This window comes from Euphorbia lathyris, chromosome 5 (assembly GCF_963576675.1).
Source record: "Euphorbia lathyris chromosome 5, ddEupLath1.1, whole genome shotgun sequence".
Lineage (NCBI taxonomy): Eukaryota > Viridiplantae > Streptophyta > Magnoliopsida > Malpighiales > Euphorbiaceae > Euphorbia > Euphorbia lathyris.
Window position 1 is genome coordinate 41,676,763 of NC_088914.1, and position 23,244 is coordinate 41,700,006.

The window sequence follows — 23,244 nt, forward strand, 5'->3', positions numbered from 1 at the left end:
TAGAATCCAAAGAACAAAATACCAGTAAATGATCAAACTCTTAAAACAGACACTATTATTATTATTATTATTATTGTTATTATTATTATATTGGCAAGTAGTTTTGCTATACTGGCTTTAGAAAGTTATATTACAAATAGGTTAAGGTGTAAAAATACCCCTAACGTTTTGGGTCAGGAGCAATTTTACTCCTAACGTCTAAAATGGTGCAATTTTACCCTTAACGTTTGTACCCAAGAGCAATTTTACCCCTAACGTTGATAAATTGGGTCAATTTGATAAATAATTCATCAAACTGTCGTCTCGGCCATGAATCTTGTCATCTACACTTCACACGCGTGTCATTTTATTAGTAACAAATCACAAACATATATTGGAATGTGAACAAAATATAAAAAAATATAATGTCTTGTACGAATTAGATAAAAAAAATTCAAAAAATTCACCGAATTTATAAATGTTAATCTCCAATTCTATTATTAAATTACAAAAAACATGAAATCCTTTTTTTAGAATGAATTGATATGCAATTTGTGCAAAATAAAGAACAAAAATATATGTGTTCTATAATAATGTCTAAAATTGACCCAATTTATCAACGTTAGGGGTAAAATTGCTATTGGTTACAAACGTTAGGGATAAAATTGCACCATTTTATACGTTAGGGGTAAAATTGCTCCTGACCCAAAACGTTAGGGGTATTTTTGCACCTTAACCCATTACAAATTGTCTAAGGAACCAACAATTAAAAGAAAGAAATCTCAGTTCTCTTAACGAGCCTCCATTAAAAACAACACATCTTTTTCTGAATTAAAATGTTACAACAACTTAATTGCAGACTTGGATCCGTGAGTTCAAAAACACCTTCACGTTTTGCATATTAACATATTGTGCTTTTAGCTTCTAATCACATTCAAGTTATAAATAGAAAGCGCAAATCTGATTCTGTGAGTTTCCCAAAGGCCTCTGAAGAGCCACCTACCGTCCTGTAAAATGGATCAATTTTCAATAACAAATTTTGAATTAATTAGACAGATAAGACTTACTTACCCTTCAAACACTAGTTCCTTTTTGTCTTGCAGCTGCAAAATCCTCTCTTCAATTGTCTTCTTGATCACAAATCTAACAATTCTACACATACAATATCTTATATTATCTTTATGCTCTGCTCCCTTAAACAAAACAAACTAGTAACCTTTATGTAATTACCTTATTGGTTTATACTGTCCTATTCGGTGAATTCTATCCTGTGCTTGCCGCTCCACAGCTGGGTTCCACCAAGGGTCCATCAAGAAAACCTTTACATCATTCCCAATTTATGTACATTAGTATTCTCACAAAACTAGAATCATCACAACAAGTGTAGTATTGAGTCACCAACCAATTTAAGGACCCTAGATAATTAAACATGATTAATTAATCTGATTTGTATTTTTTATTTATTAATAAACAAATTATTATATAAATGTAATTAAAATATGTATTTTACTATGTAAAAACCATAATATAAAATAATTTTAACATAGAAAAATGTGTATTCACCTCAAGTTGGTTGGTAACTTCAAGTATGGAAGAAGCTTATCGATCTTCCACATCAAACAAAATTGTCATTGTTCCAAACCAATTGGGGGTTGGTACCTGAATTTTATTTTATCCTAAAAACATAACTCAAGTAAAGGTGATTGAAAAATTTAGTTCATTTGATCGGTTAGTGACCAGGTAACGTGAGTTTGACCATTTTAAACTAAATCTTGGAACTCATCGTACACTCAATTAACATAAAATTACAATACTATCATTTAATATATATTAAATGATAGTATTGTAATTTTATGTTAATTGAGTGTATGATGGGTTTCAATTTTTAATTTAAAATGGTCAAACTCGCGTTGACCGATCAATCAAGTGTACTAAAATATTGAGTCATCTTTACTTGATGTGTATTTTTTGGATAAAATGAAACTTAATTACCAAAGTGTGAATTACGATAAAGTTCAGGTACCATCAGTGTAATTTACTCGTCAAACTCCCATTGACCGGTAAAATATACTAAATTGTCCGATCATCATTACTTCAGATATATTTTTAGGACAAAATGTAATCTAGATACCAAAGTGTGAACTAGGGTAAAATTCAGGTACCATTGATGTAATTTACTCCAAATGAAGATTAAGATTAAATGGTGGAAACTGCGATGGGAGAACAAACAAAAATTTATGGATAAGATGGCCACAAAAGATGTATGGTATTGTAACATGGATTTAGATATAGATTCAATGTAAACTAAATTGTGCATAGTAAGTAGTGTCAAAACTAGGGTTCTGAGTAAGAAAATTATTGAGATAGAAGAGAGATTTAGGAGGAATGAGAAAATAGAGAAAGAAAGGAATATATTTCATTAAAATTTTGGATGCTGAAATAGTACCACACTCAGTCTCTAAATAGGTGAGTAAAAACAAATATCTGTTAGCTGTTGTACTAACAAACTCACTACCAAACAAAATAGCTAACAACCTAGAGAATCTATTATCTAAGATAGACTGTAGGGAATTAAAATGGCCACACAGTGCCAGCAATGCAGAAATAACAAAAACAATTAAAAAAAAGAGTAACTAATTTAACTAACAAGGCAAATTACTTATTTAGTCCCTGCACTCTTCTAGTGCGTGACAAGTAGCGAAGGAAGTTCTAGGGGAATCTAAAGGTAGCATGCCACCGGGTAAGGACACATCTTGCTAGACCGAAGAAGTGTGACAAGCAATAAAGAGTAAACGAGAATACTATAAAATATTGGGGAAATGTAGGAGTGATGAGAACTACGAAAAGTATAAAGAGGCTAAAAGGGAAACAAAGAAGGTCATATGAGATGCTAGAGCAATGGTTAATCGGGATCTATATGTAAGATTGGATACGAAGGAATGGGAAAGAGATATATAGAATTGCCCGTATGAGAGATAGGAAGACGGGAGACCTCGAAAAAGTTAAATGTGTGAAGGATGTGGACCAAAGAGTCCTTGTTGGAGATGATGATATCAAGGAACGATGGAGATCACGAACAAGATGTTGGAGATATAAGTATCTCTCACGATATGGTAAATCATGACTGCATGCGCAGAATTCAAAAGAGTGAAGTTAAAATGGCATTAAAAAAGATGAGATTAAGGAAAGCAGTAGGACCTGATGCATAGTTATTAAAGGCGCGCCTCGGCTAAGGCTTCAGCCTTAGCGCCTTGGTCAGTCATGTGACCACCTTGGCTACCTTAGGGTAATTTAGGGTATTTTAGGGTTGAGGGTATTTTAGAGTTTTAAGGGTGTTTAAGGGTTAGGATATTTTAGGGTTTTTTAAGTTCAGAAAATAAAAGAAAAACAGAGACAGACAAAGATCGAAAGTTTTTACTACACATATCGCATCAGACATTATACCTTAGTAGTTAACTAGAACTTAACTCATGAGTGAACATCTATGAAACTAATGAGTCACACTATGAAACTTTAGGAGCACGTGACCCAACAAAGGCTAAGGAGGAGTGAACATCTCGGAAAACCAATTTGGCTTTATGCCAGGAAGATCAACTATGGAGGCCATTCATCTAATGAGACAATTAATGGAGCAGTATCGAAATAAGAAGAAAGATTTGCATATAGTTTTCATTGACTTGGAGAAGACATATGATAAGGTACCAAAGAAATACTTTGGTGGGCCTAAATAAGAAAAGACATTTCGTGAAAATATATTGACATCATAAAGGGCATGTATACCATTTCTTTTTGACGTTATGGATGAATTAATGAGTTCATTTCAAAACGGTATACCATGGTGCATACTGTTTGCAGATGATATTGTGTTGGTTGATGAGACAAAAGAAGGCGTGGAGAGTAAGTTGGAATTATGGAGACAAACTTTGGAATCTAGAGGTTTTAAGTTGAGCCGAAGTGAGAGGGAATATTTGGAGTGTAAGTTTAGTTGTGACATAAGTAGGAAGGCCAGGACAATCTCCCTAGATGGGAGGGTTGTCCAAGGTTCGGATTGCTTTTGTTATTAGGGTATATTATTCAAACGGATGGAGAAGTGGATGGAGATGTTGCCCATAGGATTAAATTTGATTGGTCGAAGTGGAAGAGTGCTAAGGGTTTCCTTTGCGACCCCAACATGCCTAATAGATTGAAGGGAAAATTCTAACGCACAGCAATTAGACATGCATTCATTGTTATATGGTACGGAATGTTGAGCAATGAAGCACTGTCACATACATAAGATGTCGGTGGCGGAGATGCAAATGGTGCGATGGATGTGTGGTCATACGAGAAAGGATCGGGTGAAGAATGAAATAATTAGGACGAAAGTAGGGGTTTGGCCATGTAAAAACGAAGAGCGCTTGATGCGCGCCAATTAGAAGGATTGAAGAATAGCAAAGGGATGCAATGAGAGTTAGGGGAAGGCCTAAGCAAACTTGGAAGAGAAGAATTGAGAACAATATGAGTTTATTAGGCATTGAGGAAAATATGACAGTGGATAGGACGGAGTGGAGGAAGAGAATTTATGTTGCTAACACGACTTGATTTCAAGGTTTCGTATGACGATTCATGTTAGCCGATCCCGAATCATTTCGGGACTAAGGCTTTTTCATTGTTGTTGTTATCGAAAATTAGTATACTGATTTGAGTGTTATTTAATTGTTACTTCAGACATTCCAAACATCAATTATGTATAAGATATTCAGTGTTACAAACACAATTACAATTCTTTTTAATTAAAATGCTAATAACTAAGGGGGAACGGCCATCCTTATACTCCGTTCTATTTTTCTTTTTCGATCGCTCAAAGTCCATCAGTTAGTTCTCTCTCTCACTTCCAACATTTCTTTCTCTCTCCTCTTGCTTTTTGGAGTTTTCCTTACCTTTGTATGTGTTGCCCGTCTCTTTGATTTGTTATTAGAGGCTTCTTTGTGGCTTGTCTGTTATTGCAGGCTTCTTTAAGAAAATATGTTTTCTGACCATCAAAGAATCGATTTTCTTTGGAGAATTGAAGGAATATTCATTGTGGCCTCAACTTCGATAAATGAATTCAATTTGTATATCATGACATTGAATATTACAATTGACCCAATTAATTTCGTTTTATCAATTCTATGCTTGTATTAAACTAGGAAAAATGAAAAAATTATCTATATAAACCTCTGTTCTCTCCCCTGCTGTACTCTCTGTTCTTTCTTTCTTCACAAGTCATCAAGGTTGTCAATTTGTAAAAATACAAACATATTGCATATATAATGTTTTTGAGACCCATGATTAAATAGACAGAAACAAGTTTGGGCATAAAATATGTTGATTATTTGGAAAAGGGTTAAATTTATATAGGCTGAATTTTTTTTTATCATGGAAACAGGTTGATTCCCCCATTTGAACCAACGGTCACAAAAGAAATAAGGGGTTATTACATTCCTTTTCTGGAACGAATCCAAACAGACAGGGGAATTCAGGGTCATCTCTTTCCTTTCTCCTTATTTCCATTTTTGGATTCATTTACGTTACCTCTATGCGAACCAAACGCCCCTTAAATAACTAACAAAAAAATGTACAAAGTTGCTTCAGATTATTAACAAACTTGTTTGGAATGTCCGATGTGATAGTTAAAGAACAATTAAACCAATCTTTTCAAATTTTTGGTAACGCAAGGCTACAAATTGGTTTGTCTGAAAATGTTAGGGTTAAATTTGTACCATTTTGTACGTTAATCTGCACTATTGCAAACTTAAGTAGCTCTTATGCCCCAAAAAGAAAAAACACTTAATTAATCTAATTCAACAATTTTTTATTATTTGCAATATTGAAACGTCTTACCATTTGCACATCAAAATGGACAAGTCAATGAAATTAGATAATCATAAAAGGAGAAAAGAGAAGCACTCACATGTGATGCTACTGTAAGATTTAGAGCTACCCCTCCAGCTTTCAAACTCATTAAGAAGATCTTGCAATCTGGATCCTCGATAAATTTCTTGATAGCTGCATCTCTTGCAGACAAAGTCATGCTTCCCACCAATTGAACACACTTCACACCAGACTGTAGAAAGGTTTCCCCTTTAACTGATGTTCTTTTTTCATAAAATAAAGCTAAAACTCTTTAATATAAATTTTAATAGTAAATTATTTTACTTTACTGAGGGAGTAGCTTATAAGATCCAAGAATGTGGTAAACTGGCTGAAAACAATCCCTTTTGCAGAACCATCCCTCTCAACCATGTATCTAATTTCTTCTCTCTGCAGCCATATGAACTGAATTAATTTACCAGATATAATTATCACAGTATCCTCTTTAGCACCCTTAATTTTTGTCATTAACAAATCTTATCCTACCAAGCAACTTCCAACATTCAGTTGAATATTTCTAAATTGAACCATGGTTTCCATACCTAGACCATTTTCTTTTGAGAGGATAAGAGCATCTTCAAGAGCCTCTTAGTTTGGCTCTTAAGTTAAAATTTGAGGAGGGAGAATTAAAAATCAGCTCCAACAGCCTCTTAGTGGCTCCTCAAATCACTAAGAGCCTCTCCATCCTCTCTATTAATAGAGAGCCTCTCTCCACCTTAGTGCCTCTTAACTTCATTTTTTATTAATAATTTATTATTGAGATGTCTCTCTCCTCACACTATTGATAAATATAACAATAAATAATAATCTTAATAATAAAATAAATAAATAAGGAGTGAATATAAGGAGTATTGTTGGAGATGATATACCTTTTTTTTTTTTGAGGAAGAGGAGATGATATATCTTAGTCACTCTTAAATCACCAAGAGGCAATTATTTATAGGGTAAAGTTCAAAAAAAACCCATGTGGTTTCACTAATTTTCAGATAAAGGACTGTGGTTTACTTTTTGTCAAAACGAGGACTGAGGTTTTCAAATTTAGCAAAATAAGGACTTTTTCGATTGATACTATTAAAATCACTCTTGACGACTTCAAAAATGACATATTTTAAAAACTACTAATATTCTAAGCAACTTTAATTCTTCAACTTTTTTATTTCGAGATTATTTAGATGATATTTGATAAAGAGAGAGAAAGTTAATGTTTAGAGAGAGAAAGTTCCAAAAAAGATGATTTTCTAAAATCGAAAATGTAGTTCCATAGAAAATATGGCATTGAACAACTTTAATTCTTGAAAATTTTCATTTTCAGGTCGTTAAAGATAGTTTTAATAGCGTTATTAAAAGTGTGAAACCTCAATCCTCGTTTTGAAAAAAAGTAAACCATAGTCCTTTATCTGAAAATTAGTGAAACCACAGGGGTTTTATTTGAACTTTACCCTTATTTATATTATTTCTAGAGAGTGCACTTATTTCTAGAGAGTGCACTAAGAGTCTCTTAGAGATTCTCTAAGGAAAGATATAGAATGTAATAGGCATACTAATACCAAATATTGCTAAATGGGGAAAGTGTATGAAATGCATCAAAGAATATAGAACATTATTTTTAAATTCAAAAGTAAATCAAAGTAACACTTCCATACAACACTCACCAGAGCCTCTATCTTTGTGCTAGTCTGAAAATCATTTAACTGTATCCTGTTGAGAATACTAGAGGATTTATAGCCCTTAATCGTTGGTTTAACAGTCTGATCTCCACCATTCACATTTGTAGTCAAATCAACAGTAAGTAAACAAGAACAGGTAGGACAGGAGACTTGTCCTAATGATGCAGAGAAATCAAGCAGGCAAGCCTTGCAGAAGACATGGGAGCAGGAGGTAACCTGGAATAATAAGAGTATAAAAGGAAAATCAAATAGTGTAACATGCATAAATAGATTAGATAGGTTGATGCAGGTCTAAGTGAATTGACAGCTTCTCTGTATTTTAGTTTCAGGCTTTTATGGTTGCAGCAAAAAACAATCAAATTCTGTCAGGTATGAAGCTGACAGTTAGGTTACCCCAAAACACCCCTATTCTATTCAGTTATGTTGGAGTGTTGGCCGTTGAAGGTGGAGGAGTTGTGGAGAATTCCCTAATGGGATGAATGATTTGTGAAACAGCTAGAATGGAGTTTTACGGGGATTGATGAGAATCCATTTGATCCTTTTGAAGGGTGTTATGTTCAGCAAGAAGATTCTCAACCCGTTGTTGCTGTGATGTTTGCTGAGCCTGAATATTCTCAAGTTGCTCTATTGTGGACTCTGATCGATCATGGAACTAGGTAGTAAGTTCTCTTAGTTAATTTGCTAGGGCTTCCATGGCTGCTTTTTCTTTTCTTTTTGCTGCGCGAGTTTTTCTACAAGAGGTATTTATCATTCATAGAATGGCCGGAGAAAGGAATGGCTCCGATATCAATGTCAGGTATGAAGCTAACCGTTAGGAATTTTAGAAGATAGAAAAGAGAACAGAATTAGGAGGAGAGAATAGAAAGAGAGAAAGGAGGAAATAGATTCTTCATTAAATTTTGATGATTCCTAACAATGACAAAAAGCCTCGTTTACCGCTGTACTTAGCTATGAGGTGGCAAAAAGTTACTTAACAGCTGGCAAAAAACCAACTAAGTAACTAAAACTTAACAGCTAAGCAACTCATAAAAGTAACTAAAAACTTAACAGCTAAGCAACTAATACTTCTGAAACTAATTACTTAGCTGCCCTACGTTTGTAGGTAAACATATTCCATTCTGAAAAACAAAAAATCGCTTCCACTTTTTCCTTATTACGCAGACAGAAGACTAGTGCACGTTAGTTGCTTTGTGTTTGATCAAAGCCAAAAGCAAGTAGAGATAATTATGTTGAAAATTAGAAGTCCAGTGATAAAAATTGATAGTCAAATTGCTCAAAGTAACAATTTTTTTACATGAAGCATGACTATTAAGTATATTAATATTAAGACTAATACAAGAATATATTCTATCGAAATGCTATCGAAATGGAGGCATCATGAAGATTAGATTTCAAAGTCACAATAGAAGTCGATATAAATTACATTTTCCATTCTGTTTCTATAACTCATGCATATGTTAGAAAACAGCTGAATACAACCATCATATCCACAAACCTGAAGTGAGGTAGATTCAAGATAACAATCATACAAAATTTTGAATTTTTACTGATAGAAGAAAATATAAAAACATGCCATACCAGATGTCCAATTGAGCACCCATTTATTTACCAGAAGTAAATGAGCATGAACAAAGACTCTTCATTAACTATTTCTCGAGTTAGTAATTATCTGGAGTTAAAGGGAATAAGAAATCAAGAATAAGTATGACTAAGTGGCCTTGTGTCAAAATGCGGACAAGATACTGGAAACAATGAACCATTTGTGTTTCTACTTATTTATCCTAGCAACCAATTTGGCAAATAAATAGTATTGAAATTTGATGCAAAGATCCTGAGCAAAGGAACTTAGGAAAAATAAAAACCAGAAGCAAAGATTGGAGAAATCTTAAGTCGAAAAAATGATAGCTCGTACTAAAACAACAAAAATAAATAAATAAATAAATAACTCACTACAGGATCTTCAACTGGATCATGGCAAATGCCACACACTTGCTCGACATTACGAGAATCAACCAATTGCTCTCCTTTTTGTGCAGCAGCTTTTGAATATACAACAAGGTAAGGATGATCAACTGCCTGAAATTTTCACGAGAAACAAGAATTACTAGTGATCATAATTTTTCTTCAGAACAAATCAGATAACAAGGCACAAGATTCCGCATTGCCTGCTTTCCAAAAGAAGCATAAAACAGTGATACCACATGCAGCCAAGACTTTATTTCTTTTTTGCGAGAAGAAAATATTTTATTTTATCTTATTTTCTAGAACTGCAAAGTAACAATGAAGGGACAAATTTGCCCGTGCTACACATTTGATATGCACATTCCACAACATGTATATGCCTAGTATCAATGATCTAATAAATTCAGACTGCAAAGTAACCAATTGAAAAACCTTTTGCCTCAACAAATTTTAAATGGCACTCTTGGAAAGAATTCAAAGGAACATGAAATTATTTTTTCACCTGCCGCAAACGAGTAAGAAGATCAAATATGTGCGCATAGTTATTCATCACAGTCCCAGAATTAACATATCTGTTGAAAGTGAAGGAGAAATTATTAGTACTGTACAGCAGAAAGCATCCATGATAAAATGAACGTAACATACGCATGGAAATATTAAGTCAACAGAAATCACAAGAGCAATCTATTAGTATGGCTTCATTGTACTTATCAAACCCTTCCAATGTCATCATTAATTTCAATTATATGCAATTTTAATTTCATGCTAAGAGTCAAAATACCCACAATGTTAGCAAAATGTTAAATTTTGCCCGTAATGTACAATATAGGTCAATTAAGGGCCTAACATTACCAAACAGGCCGATTATGTCATTCACTAACGAACAACATTGACAATTCTGAAGCCACAATTACTCCGATCCTTAGACTCTCTTTCAACTTGTTACAAATTCTGGTTGCTACCACTTTATAGAAATCTGTGTAATACTAAAAGTGCGAGTCACAGTGTCCGGAGAGTCCGACACTGCAAATTCGACCCCGGAAGAGTCTGTGCTTCATAGAAATTTGTGAAATACTAAAATTGCTGAGTTTAATGAATAGAAAATCAACCAGATAATATGAAAAATCCCTTTAATTTTACAAGTATAATGGTAGACCACCATCAAGCAACTTGCATAAACGGCATTTTGGAAGAAAACGACATTAAACACAGTGAAAAGGAAAGAAATGTAGAGCGTGGCTTACGTATTAAATTGTGCCTGGCTTTCATTATATAATGACTGATAATAATCTTCTTCTTTAACATCCAGAGCATCACGTCTTAACATAACCTGGCAAAGATGGTTCAACAATGATGCTTTAAACAAAAATAAAAACATAGAACTAGCGAACCAAGTAGTTTTCAAATAATGGAACAACTTACTATCCTGGGGGGAAGAGCAAGATCAGCAGCCCTGCCTTTTTTGGTGCGTCTAAGCACTATGTTTCCCAGAACCTTGTGTTTGAGCAATATCATTGCTCTCCTTCCAAGCTCAAGAGTTCCATGTGCTTGTATAGGATTTGAAACATACTAATGAAAAGGACAAAGCAAATTAAAAAATGAGACATGTATGCTACACTAAAAATATTTATAAAATAAGAGATGATCTGCATAGCTAACTTTGTTCCACCAACAGAAATGTCTAACAGAACTATGAGGACAGCTCCCACATTGTGCTGATTGCCTATATTAGTTAACAAACAAGAAAGTTCAATAAATTTTTCAGTAATAAGCGAAGGAGATAAAATAAAAGGAACAGCAAGAAACATTGAGATAAGACTTAACTTGAACAAGCAACCATCTCAACAAACACAACTTCAAAAAAGAAGCATAAGAGAGAGAGATTACACGAACAAAATGGAACTAAGTAGATAATGAGACAAAAACGAATCCAAGAATGGAAAAATTAAGAATTCATGTCAGGGAACAAAATGGCCAATCCATGAAAAAAGAGAGTGTGGTTCTTCTCTATGCACATGTTAAATTATTTGTGACAGATACTGCCAGTCCAAATAAGAATTATGGATTTAGTAAACTTTAAATATCAAACTGAAGGTGATATGTCATGTTAAGGTGAAAAATATATACATTTGCAATTAGCATCATTAATTGAATCCTCAATGGGCCTATAATAACATCATCAACGGCATCCAAACAAGTTGACATCATATTAAGATGAAGATTATTTTATTCAAGTATTAATCTTGTTATTGCTTGTTTTAGGAAGTGGGCACATAAACTGAAATTTCCATATCTACCTTACATAGAAGAACTGCATGTAAATATAACATCAGCACTAAACCAGATTATAAGTCAAATCAATCAGATAATAAACATTCATTCAACTCTCACATACCTATAGTCAAGGGTTCGGCAATCGCAATCCTTACATAAGTAATAAGAGTATGGGACTATTTGCAAGAAGCGAACCTGTGCCAAGGAAGATCAAAGACATAAGTTGAAAGCAAGATCTGCACCTTGAGATTTAGGTGCTTGAAAATCCAGTGTAACTTACCAGAGAATAAAGTTCTCCAACACGATTTTGAAGCGGTGTACCGCTCAGAGCCCATTTATAAGAAGATTCTAAAGCAAAAACAGCTTTTGCAGTATTACAACGCCTATCTTTCACATAATGAGCCTATGTTGAACAAAAGGAAAAAGGACAAATATTTAGAAAGTGAAAAGAAAATCGACCATTAAAATGAATTTGTTTGTAGATAACATACCAAGGCATCATTAGCACAAACTAGGTGCATCATTGTAACAACAAAAAAGCATTATCAAGTAAAGAAAAAAAAAACAACACAAAAGAAATTTGAAGTCCCAAATTGAACTTAAGACAAAACATTGCTACCTTATCTTACATGGGATACACAATCAAATAATCGGTAATCTCTACCTTCACCTTGTATGATAGGAGGTGCAATAGTATTTCTTCATTCAATACTTACCTTCCACCATTCGAGTAACTATGATAGCAATAAAGACAGAGTTTAAAGGGATTGTGAACCATTAAAGGTCAAGAACCTTTTCTAAGAGAAAGTACCAAGTGATTGTACATCTGAGTTTAACATGGTACAACAAATTGATTTCTAACGTCCGTTTGGTACGTTGTAATGAATGTTGTAATGGAATGCCCATTATAATGGATGGGCATTACCATGTTTGGATTAGTCATTTTGTTTTTATCGTAATGGAATCAAAATTACATCACTCAATTTTTCTTTACAAAATTATGTAATGGGGATTACATAAAAAATAGGCATGAATTCCCATTACGACTAGCTCTAATATATATTTTTATTATTTATATTTATTATCCACAATTCTTATTAAACGGTAAAACATAAAATGAAAAAAACATGAAAAATATGAAAAACGGGGAAAACGTGAAAACAGAAAAACACGAAAATACGAAAAACATAAAAAATGAGAAAAAACATGAAACACGAAAAAATGAGGAAAAAAAACACGAAAGATAGGAAAACCTGAAAATGTGGAAACGGAAAAATGTGGAAAACTAAAAATGTGAAAAACACACAAAAAACAGAAAAATGTGAACGTGAAAACGCGAAAACGCGAAAAACGAAAAAAAATTAATAAGTTATTAACTACATTTGACTAAGCAAAGATAAGTATTGTAATAGTAATTAAATTTCACCAATTTTTTTAAAATTTTCCAACCAGATATTGTAATGGAATCACTATTTCATTCCATTACATTACAACTTTGATTACATTACAACCTACCAAACAGGGCCTAAGTGTAACAACATGTAAGGGGAAATTCTATTAGCTTTGCTATTAACAAAGTAACTATCATTTGTATGTAATTACCATTAGATGATAGATATAAAATTGATCCGGTGGTGATAAGAACAATGGAAATACAAAGCAAAACTGACAAAAAAAAGTAGTGAGAAAAAAACAATCACTAAATTATTAGCATGTAAATAATGAAAGATTAGGGTAATCGGTGAAAAAATGATAAAACCAGGTATATGTGATGAATTTAACTCGTTGCCAATGTTGAGGATACAAGGACTAGATCAAGTTCATAAAAGGTTCCCCACCAGGATTAAGACAAGAAAGAGTGTGGCAAGAAAACTTCTTGCTGCATTCTCTGTTTCTTTTTATTATCATTTTTTTGTCCTGTCAATATTTCTTGGGGATTTGTACTGATGAAACAGAAAAAACAATGAAAAGGGTGAGTTTATTTTAGTCAGAACAAGGAGATTGCATGGGCCCTAGAATTTTTCAAGTTCAAGAAGGGGAAGAAAAAAGATAACTCTTTTTTTCTCAAAATCTGATAGGAATTTCTCTCTGAATTGTCCTATAACTCAAATCATGCAAGTAGGGACCATGACAGTCACCCTCACATATTCAACTCTTATGTTTCAAAGTCTCAATGCATCATCATAATGCAAGTTCATATTCAAATGAGAAAAATAGATACCCCTCAATAGTTTATTTCATGCCAACTCACCTCATCCAGAATAATGCGACCCCACTTCACAGAGTGAAGAATTGATTTCTTTTTACCCCGCGCTTGTTCATATTCTAAATTATCACCACCCTGAAATCCAAGACTATTATCTTGACCAGATTCTGTTTCTTGCACAGATTCCAATGGTACTGTTTTCTGCTTCTTCCTGCTTTGTTTAGACTGCTTTGCAGTTCTAATGGCATCAGCCCCACAAAAATATTTCAGGTGAATAGAGAGCTTATCTTCATAAAATGACTTCCCGCAATAAACACATCTTTTCTTGGGTGGCATCATGTATTTTCTGAATTCAGCCTCAACAGTACTATATGTTGTTATGACAAAATCATAACCAGAGAATTTTTTAGAATTTCTTTCCCTATTGACCCCGTGATAAACCAGCACCTTGGTGCTTCCATTTGTTGTAAAGCGATCAATCTCACTTACCCACTGGCTCACAGCAACCAGAGGACAGACTACAAGAGTAGGTCCACCGCTGCTTAAGTCAATTGATGAATAAGATCCATTAGATTTGCAGGCTTCCCGAAGAATATCTCGTTTAGCAAGGACAAGGGCAATTGCTTGAATGGTCTTCCCCATTCCCATCTCATCTGCCAATATTCCTCCCTTTGTCGGTGATTCTTCCTGCTTCAAAGCCCAGGCCAACCACTCTTTTTGGTACCTTAACAAAGGTATAATTAAATCTGCTGGAGCCTCAGTTGTTTCTGCTATCACTCCTTCTTGATGATCCATATCTGTGTCCTCCATTAAATGCTCATCAATCCATCTTTCATTCTCCTCTTCCCATATTTCCCACATCAAAGTTGGCTTATCATTATCCTTCTTATTCTTCCATTTCACTCCAACAGGACTAGTTTGAGCTGCAACCGGTGGCTGAGCTTGTTGTTGTTCATTATCAGGCACGTTTGTTCTCATGCTGCTTCTAGTGGAAGGCTCAGCATGGTCAGAAACAGATAAATTGTTGGCATTTGTAGAAGCCATCTCATTGATGTCAATGCCAACTTTAGCCTTTGCTTTCTGATTTTTTCCAAAACTATCCTTTTGTCCATTTATTTCACCTGCATTATCATTTTATGGTGTGAGCATTTGAATTTCTCGTTCCAAGTTAACTAAACTTTCCTTCGGCAAGCAGAAAAATAACATACAAGAAGTCCTTAAGAAAGTTGCTCAACTGATTTCCATATATTTTCTCATAAATTTCATTTTGAAAAGTATATAGTTTACAGGAGTTCAATTCTTGGAATGCACAAAACCTTCATCGGAAGAGTTCAAGTGATTTAAATTTTTTACTTTTCATCAGAAACTTCCAAATGATCGCGGTCAAGATGGTTCAAATTTAGCAATCACAAAACTTCAGCCACAAGAATGAAAATAAAATCAAAAGAAAGAAAGAAAAAGATTTATTGCGTACTCTCATCACTGGAGCTGCTATCAATAGAATCTGAAAGCACACGCCATTCATCATCAGACTCAGAGCCACCATTTTGCAAGTTATTGTCGTCACTGGAGCTGCAATCATTACTTTCTGTTTGGTCATAGACACCAGAAAACTCAGTGTTAAGACTACCTTACTGAAAAATCAATCTAGAAACAAAAGGCACGTAGCTATAATGTAAAGACCACAAGGTAAGACACCGCTGAATCAGGTAAAACAATGTAATAAAAAAGGGGAAAAAGAAGCTCCCACAAACATTCAACCCTCATTGTTAATTTAAAAAGGACAGCCATTCAAAATTTTGAAGATGAACTTTCCTACTGTTTCCCCAAGCTTTATTTTTTTAGTCAAACAGCCTCAATCGAATCCTTTGAGACGATCAATATAAAACCTAAATTCAACCCCTCAAACACCCTTCTATTTCGCAATCAATGTCAGTAACAAAACAGAAAAGGCAAACTAAAACAAAAGAAGAAACGACTAAATAGCGAGAAATTTACCACGGCTCAAGGTTTTGCCGAGCCTTTTGCGAGAACGGAGCTCCATTGTCGACTCAGGAAAAGAAACCGAATGCCTAGGTTATTTTAGAGATTCAAAAAGAAAAGGACTAGTGATCAAAGAAGCGAGGAGAGGTGGCTTTGGCTTCGGTAATTGGGCTTCGAATAGAGATAGGCTGATTTTAGAGAAAAATGCAGCAGATAAATGCAGGGAATATAAAAAAGTATGTGCGTGTGTTGCCAATTGCGGCGGGAAGACCAAACGGCGGGAAAACACACTCTGCTGTAGTGACTCATTCTGTGCGTGGACTTGGGAAAATTACAGTCGTTACCCTTGAACTTTTCACTTACTTTCTTTATCCTTACTGAACTTTGGAATTAGATATTATAGTCCTTAATCTGTACACTTTATTACCATTAAACAAGTAAAACAGGATGATTATGTCAAAATGAAAATGTACGGAAATTAAATTTATTTACGATAACAATTCAAATTATTCTTTTTTTTTTAAAGAAAAATCCAGAGCTTTATTAAGAAGAAGAACTGTCTTTCAGAAGTACAGACTCCAAGAAACTCGGACAAACTAAAGAAATAAACGGATTAGCATTGGAAAGGGCACTCCTAGCTAAAGTATGAGCTGCTCCATTCGCTAATCTAGGACAAAAAGAAACCTGATAATCAGGTCGGCTTAATAGAAATTGTTGACAATCCAAAATGGTGCTTCCGAATTCAGAGAGATCATGCGTCGAGGCTCCGACTGCGTCCACTACTGTTTTTGAGTCAGTGGCGAAATCAATGTTTGTGAAGTTCATCTGCTGGGCCCAGTACATTCCTTCAAGTAGAGCCAGAGCTTCGAGAAGTTTAACCGGATGAGAGCCAGTGGCCGAGCTGCTCCTACACGCTACAAATTTTCCAGCTTCGTCTCGGATAATTGCTCCCCACCCATACGATCCACAGGAGCTGAAGACGGTAGCGTCTACGTTGCAAGCCAGCCTGCCAGGGGACGGTTTAGTCCATTGAAAAACTACAGATTGTTGTTGTTCCATCCGTATCATTGGAGTGTTCTGCTGCAACTTCCATTCAGAAAAGAAATTAAGCCCAAGCGAGACAGCAATCTCAGGCAAATCATGTTTCCCGGTCCATAGCATTGCGTTTCTCTGACCCCAAATAATCCATAGCAAAACCGAAGCCTTACATAACCAATCCTCAGATGAACGCTTACATGGTTGAAGGAAGAATTCTGGAAATTCCAATGTACTGTCCCATGGTGGAGATAAACCAGCCTTCTGCCAACAAGCCATTGCAAACGGACATTCCAAAAACAAATGCCATACGAATTCAATTTCACCAGAGCATAATAAGCAGTTCAAGAGACATTTAACTTTTTAGAGTGTAAATTGAGCCTAGTGGGCAGACAATTGGTTACCGTTTTCCATAGGAAGATTTTAATCTTCGGACCACCATTTCCTCCCAACCCTGAATCTCCAATTGCGGTTGTCTAGACTGCTCCAGGGCTCGATATCCTGATTTAGAGGAGTACCATTCATCCTTGGAAAAATTCCAAATTAACCTATCTGTTCGCTTTTGTCTTGGGACCACCATACTCTGTATAACTTCAGCCTCCTCCCTTATGAATAGGCCATTTACCTTCTCCCGATCCCATCCGCCACCTCCATGTATAAACAAATCTGAGACCCTCCCATGAACTAAATTTTTGTCGCCGCCTGGTGTGGGTATGAAATTTCCATCATGCGCTAGCCACGGGTCCTGCCAGATTCGGATACTTTTTCCATCCCCAATCCTCCATCTCATACCTAGCCGAAGAACTTCTCTTGAACCCCAAATGCTACTCCAAACATAACTGGGATTAGTGCCCAGTTTGGAATTGAGGAAGTTACCTTTCGGAAAATATACTACTTTGAACAAATGACTTACCAAAGCATCGGGGTTATTGATAAAATTTCAACCTTGTTTACCAAGCAAAGAGAAGGACCGAAGATCCCTGTAGCCCAGACCTCCGCATCTTTTCTGTTTACAGAGCTGGTTCCAAGCGAACCAATGAATTCCTTTCTTCCCATCACCTTTCATTCCCCACCAGAAAGAGTTCATCATCCTCTGAAGTTGATCACACAGACACCTAGGAAGCAGAAAAGCACTCATACAATATGTGGGGAGAGCTTGAGCTACTGTTTTAATCAGGACATCTCTACCTGCGCTGGATAGCAACTTGGATCCCCAGTTAGAAAGCCTTTTCTTCAATCGATCATTTAGAAAGATGAAAATAGAGGCTTTGGAGCGACCCACCAAGGAGGGCAAGCCCAAATATTTACCAGTGTCTAGAGGGGAGTCGACTTGTAAAAGGTTTTGTATAGCATGTTGCATTTGGCTTGATACATTAGGGCTGAAGAAAATACCAGACTTTTGAAGATTAATAGCTTGTCCAGAAGCTCTCTCATATGTGTGTAGAATATCCAGGATTACCTTGCTCTCTTCCAGAGAAGCATTAAAGAACAGGAATGAGTCATCAGCAAACAATAAGTGGGATACAAAGGGGGCTCTAGCCTTAATTCGACAACCCTGAAAAAGGCCTTCAGTTTCAGCACGATGTAATAGTCTGGAGAACACTTCAGTGCATAGTATGAATAGGTACGGGGATAGAGGATCACCATGCCTCAGCCCTCGTCCAGGTGTGAATTGCTCAGTCACTTCGCCATTCACGGCCACTGAATATGTCACTGTCGTTACACATAGCATGATCCATGCTACCCAAGTCTCGTGAAAGCCGAGTCTATTCAGTATTGCTTGTAAGAATCCCCAATCAACACGGTCATATGCCTTATTGATGTCAATTTTCAGTGCCACATTGCCAGTAGCTCCTCTGTTCTTTCGCTTCATAAAGTGTAGAGACTCAAAAGCCACCAGAACATTATCAATGATTGATCGACCAGGAATGAAAGCTGACTGACTCTCAGAAATAATATATGGAAGAACCTTTTTTAACCGGTTAGCAAGAGCTTTAGTAATTATTTTATATAGTACATTGCACATGGCAATAGGGCGCAAGTCTTTTAGCCATTCGGGGTTATCACATTTTGGAATGAGTGCAATTACTGTATCGTTCAGATTTGCTGGGAATTCAGACCTGTATAGCCAACCAGAGCAAGCAACACATATGTTAGGCCCAATTAGACTCTAGAAATGCTGATAAAAACCTAGATTTAGCCCATCAGGCCCAGGTGCCTTATCCGTTTGCATTTGAAACAATGATGTCTTGAACTCAGAGGGATCAAAAGGAGCAATTAGATTATCATTCATCTCGTATGTTATCACTTGGTTTAATACGGATACAACATTAAAATCATTATTTGAGCTGGCTTTGAAAACATCAGCAAAATAGTTTTTAATCAGATGCCTGAGATCATTCTGCTTTTCAATAAGACTCCTATTACTGTCCCGGAGTCTTTTGATAAAATTCCGACTCCTCCGGCTACGAATACATGCATGAAAAAATTTTGAGTTGCAATCGCCACTCTTCATCCAAAAGATCTTAGCACGTTGCCTTAGGGATCTCTCTTCCTGAAATAGGAGCTGCTCAAGTTGAGTTTTTAGTGCCAAAACACGATCAACATCAGCTTGTCGGGTGCTGTTACTGATTTTTTCTAATTCAGCCCTGCATCTGGCAATTCGTCTCGTAAAGCGACTCCTAAAAATTTGACCCCATTCATCCATCGTCGACGCACAAGACAGCAAACGCATCGTAACGGACTTGTCTCTCCCAGCTGCCCAGCTATCACAAAACACCCTATGGAATTCCTCCTCAAGTAACCAGGCCATATCAAATTTGAAGTTCCGATTTCTAGTGTGTTTAGGATGATATGAGAAGTTTAGTAGCAATGGGCTATGGTCTGAATAAGCTGATATCAGGTTATTCAATTTGTGCTCTTGAAAACGAGATGCCCACGAAGTCGAACAGAATGCCCGGTCTAATTTCTCGCGAACCCAACCTGTCGTGCCTCTTCCTCTTTCCCATGTAAAAGGATCCCATGTAGCCAATATTTCCAGGAGATTGCAATGATCAACTGTATCCACAAAGTGTTTGATAAGGTTAGCCGGGTATTGTAGCCCTCCTTGTTTTTCCGATGGATGCAGAATACAGTTAAAATCGCTGATAAAGACCGATGGAAGAATTGAGGATACTACTAAATGTTTAAGCAGATTCCACGAAAGTCCCTGTTTAGTACGGTTTGCATAGCCATAAAATCCAATGAGCCTCCAGTCTCCTCTGCTATGGTCCGTGATCTGAACTTCTACATGGTGATCAGAGTAACTTGCAATTGTAACTTCATTTGTATTTTTCCATAAAACTGTCAGGCCCCCACTGTGCCCCCTACTGCAAATCGCAAAACAACCTTCATATCTCAGCCTGCTTTTCACCCACTCAACTCTCTTCCTATCACATAAAGTTTCAATAAGTATAATAACAGATGGGGAATGAGCTTTTACCAGCTCCAAAAGACTCTGAATTTCCCGGGTATTCCCCAACCCCCGATAATTCCAACTGAGGCAACTCATTGGGGTTAGCGGACCTGAACTCCAGGTCGCGCCGCTTCAAAAGTGATAGAAGTTGTCGCATCAATTTTAGAAATGACCTCTTCTGGTATATTTTTAGAAAATAGCTCCTCAGTAGTGCCAGGAATGCCATCCTCAGCCTGCTCCAATCTGATCCTCGACTCCCCCCTTCGTCTTTTTCTATCGTCAGTGAATTCCATACCCTCTTCTTCGTCATTAAACATTTCCACATCCCCACCATCCTGTTCTGTTCCTTTTAAATCTGATTCTCCAGGTTGTTGAACTGAGTGTGATACAGATTTTCCATTTAAATTGGCAATTACCCGCGAGACAAAGCCAATTTGAATCTCTGGTCCACTGCCTTCTACAGCACTGCTTCCTGTTGCATTAGTAACGTATCGAGCCCATAGCTGGTTTGCATTTTCAAATCCTAATCTCCCTCCACCCACTGGATTCATGACTTGCATACTGCTGCTTGCTGCTCTCAGCCATTTATACCCCATTTGGTCCCCTCCTCGACGTATCGGAGCTTTGAGCCACTCGCCTCAATCCTTTTTCAAGTCCTTAGCACCTGGTTCGAAAATTCGCTCATAGAAGCGTTCAGAATGGCCCAATAGACCGCACAGATAGCAAAACAAACCAAGCCTTTCATATTTGAAGGATATGAAAGTCCATGTGTCTTTGGTCCTAAGAATCTTCTTCACCCGTTTCAACGGTTTTCGTACATCAATGCGGACACGAATCCTCATGAACTGTCTGCTAAACACTGAGTCGTTCTGGGGATCATACTCTACATAACTTCCAATGAAATTCCCTATTTGTTTTCCAACATGTTATGACATAACTCCAATTGGCAAGTCATAAACCTGAACCCAGATGTTCATAAACTGTAATTACACTAGTTCAGGGTTTGAATTTCGGTTCCATACCTCCATAACAAGTAATTGATTGTCAAAAGACCACGGGCCTCCAGCCAATATGCGTTCCTTGTCAGCAGCATGAAAAAATTCGAAGGAAAAGAAATTTTCAGACAATTCCTCAATAGCAACTCCCCGTCATGGCCTCCACAAATTAGCCATCTTGAGTTTCATTGCATTGTAGTTTACTGTTTTATCAGTAATAAAACGTCCAACCAATCGTAATCCAGTGTTATCATCATTACGATTTGCTCCTCTCCCCAAATCTAGTCCATCGAACTCGTCGTCATTAATTTGAAGGTTGACCATATGATTTTTCATGGATAAACAACAAGAATAGCTTGCAGATATGGCAGAGAAGATAATTAGTGGGATAAATGGGTGGGAATGTGATCAGTAGCAAGGCCAGGAAGGCTGCATATTGGGATTTAATAGAGTTGTGGAAACGTAAAACACTCACATAGGAGAGACAGAGAAACGAAAAACACTCACAAAGGAGAGACTAAACTTTGATTGATATATATTTCTATTTGAATTTTTTTTAAATACGGGAATTTCAAAATTTCAAAATTATTACCATCTTTTCAATTTGGTTCCTTCCTAAAAATTAGGGGTTTGATTGACTTTTTCCTAAAAAAATTACCTTCCTAAAAATTAGGGGTTTGATTGACTTTTTCCTAAAAAAATTAAAATATTGAAGACTTGACTGCATTCAAGCAATATTTGACTTCCTGTTGCTTTAGCAATATTCCAAACGGGCCACGGAATAGATCCGCGAACCTAAGAGATCCGATTCATCGGCGGCAAGAGAAAAGCGGTGGCAGGGAGATGAAAAGCGGCGACAGTGAAAAGATCCAAAACCTCCAACAGAGCCGCTAACGGCGGTAGACGGAGAAGGGACGGCGGAAAGGAGCAAACCGACAACGGAACAGATCTGCGAACCTAAGAGATCCGATGCATCGGCGGCTAGAGGAAAAACAGACGACGGCCAAGAGAAGGAAAACGGCGGCAGGGAGCAGCGGTAGTGAGAAGATCCTAGTGAAATAGGTCAAGGGTGAATAGGTTCAACCGGTTGACTCGGATTGGTTGAACCAGATGATGTAATAAATAATATATCATTTAAATTTTAACAAAAATAATTTATATAATATATAATTTAAAATTTATCAATTTATTTTGTTTAATTATTAAATTTAATTGGTTTGTTTAATTATTAGATTTAATTAGTGGAATAAAATATATACACATTATGGGATCAATTTGTTTTTACTGATTCTAACATGTTTTGAAAGAATAGGAAAATTTGAAAGAATAGGAAAATTAGAATCAGGAAAAAAAATGTGGAACATGAGATTCAATATAAATAATAGTAGAATATATTTAGTTTATAAAAAAAAATAGTAGTAGGATATATTTCAGAAAAACATTCTATGTTGAGCACTATATATAAAGATGGGTGGTTTATTAGCATTTTATATTCAATGTAGGATCTTTCAATAGTTAGTGTGTAATTATAGAATCCCACCTCGGTTGAAAATAACCAAGTCGTAGAAAACACTCTATATATAAAAAGGCATGGGTGCTTTGATTTAAATGTGCCCATTATCATTTGATAATCGAAGTCAAACCGGTTGACCGGTTTTTCACCGGTTCACCGGGTGATTCTGGTTTTCACTAGGCCAATGATATCGACCCAAAAGATTAGTAACCGGACTGGATATATGGCCGGTTCACAGTTGAACCGGTTCGACTGACCGGTCCGGTCTGGTTTTTAAAACAGTG

The 23,244-nt window shown here is 36.1% G+C and overlaps 1 protein-coding gene across 1 annotated transcript; it reads right to left on the reverse strand.

Moving 5' to 3' along the window:
- Positions 1 to 726: 726 nt before the first annotated feature.
- LOC136229343 (DNA repair protein RAD16) lies at positions 727 to 16,235 on the reverse strand. Its single transcript, XM_066018063.1, has 16 exons — positions 15,979 to 16,235; positions 15,455 to 15,568; positions 14,026 to 15,101; positions 12,055 to 12,177; positions 11,896 to 11,969; positions 11,160 to 11,223; positions 10,923 to 11,069; positions 10,745 to 10,830; positions 10,003 to 10,072; positions 9,489 to 9,614; positions 7,524 to 7,754; positions 6,157 to 6,261; positions 5,912 to 6,064; positions 1,210 to 1,298; positions 1,051 to 1,131; positions 727 to 986 (listed from the first exon to the last, which is right to left on the reverse strand). The coding sequence occupies exons 1-16, from the start codon at positions 16,022 to 16,024 to the stop codon at positions 914 to 916; spliced, it is 2,658 nt and encodes an 885-aa protein (XP_065874135.1). The 5' UTR covers positions 16,025 to 16,235; the 3' UTR covers positions 727 to 913.
- Positions 16,236 to 23,244: the final 7,009 nt, after the last annotated feature.

What these genes read in the sequence shown, in the direction of transcription:
- LOC136229343 (XM_066018063.1), bottom strand. Translation starts at nt 16,024, where the DNA reads ATGGAGCTCCGTTCTCGCAAAAGGCTCGGCAAAACCTTGAGCCGTG. An exon ending in GTCGCATTATTCTGGATGAG is followed by an intron (nt 12,178 to 14,025) that starts GTGAGTTGGCAT and finishes TGTTCAACATAG; the next exon opens with GCTCATTATGTGAAAGATAG. An exon ending in TTCTTACTCGTTTGCGGCAG is followed by an intron (nt 9,615 to 10,002) that starts GTGAAAAAATAA and finishes TGAAAATTTCAG; the next exon opens with GCAGTTGATCATCCTTACCT.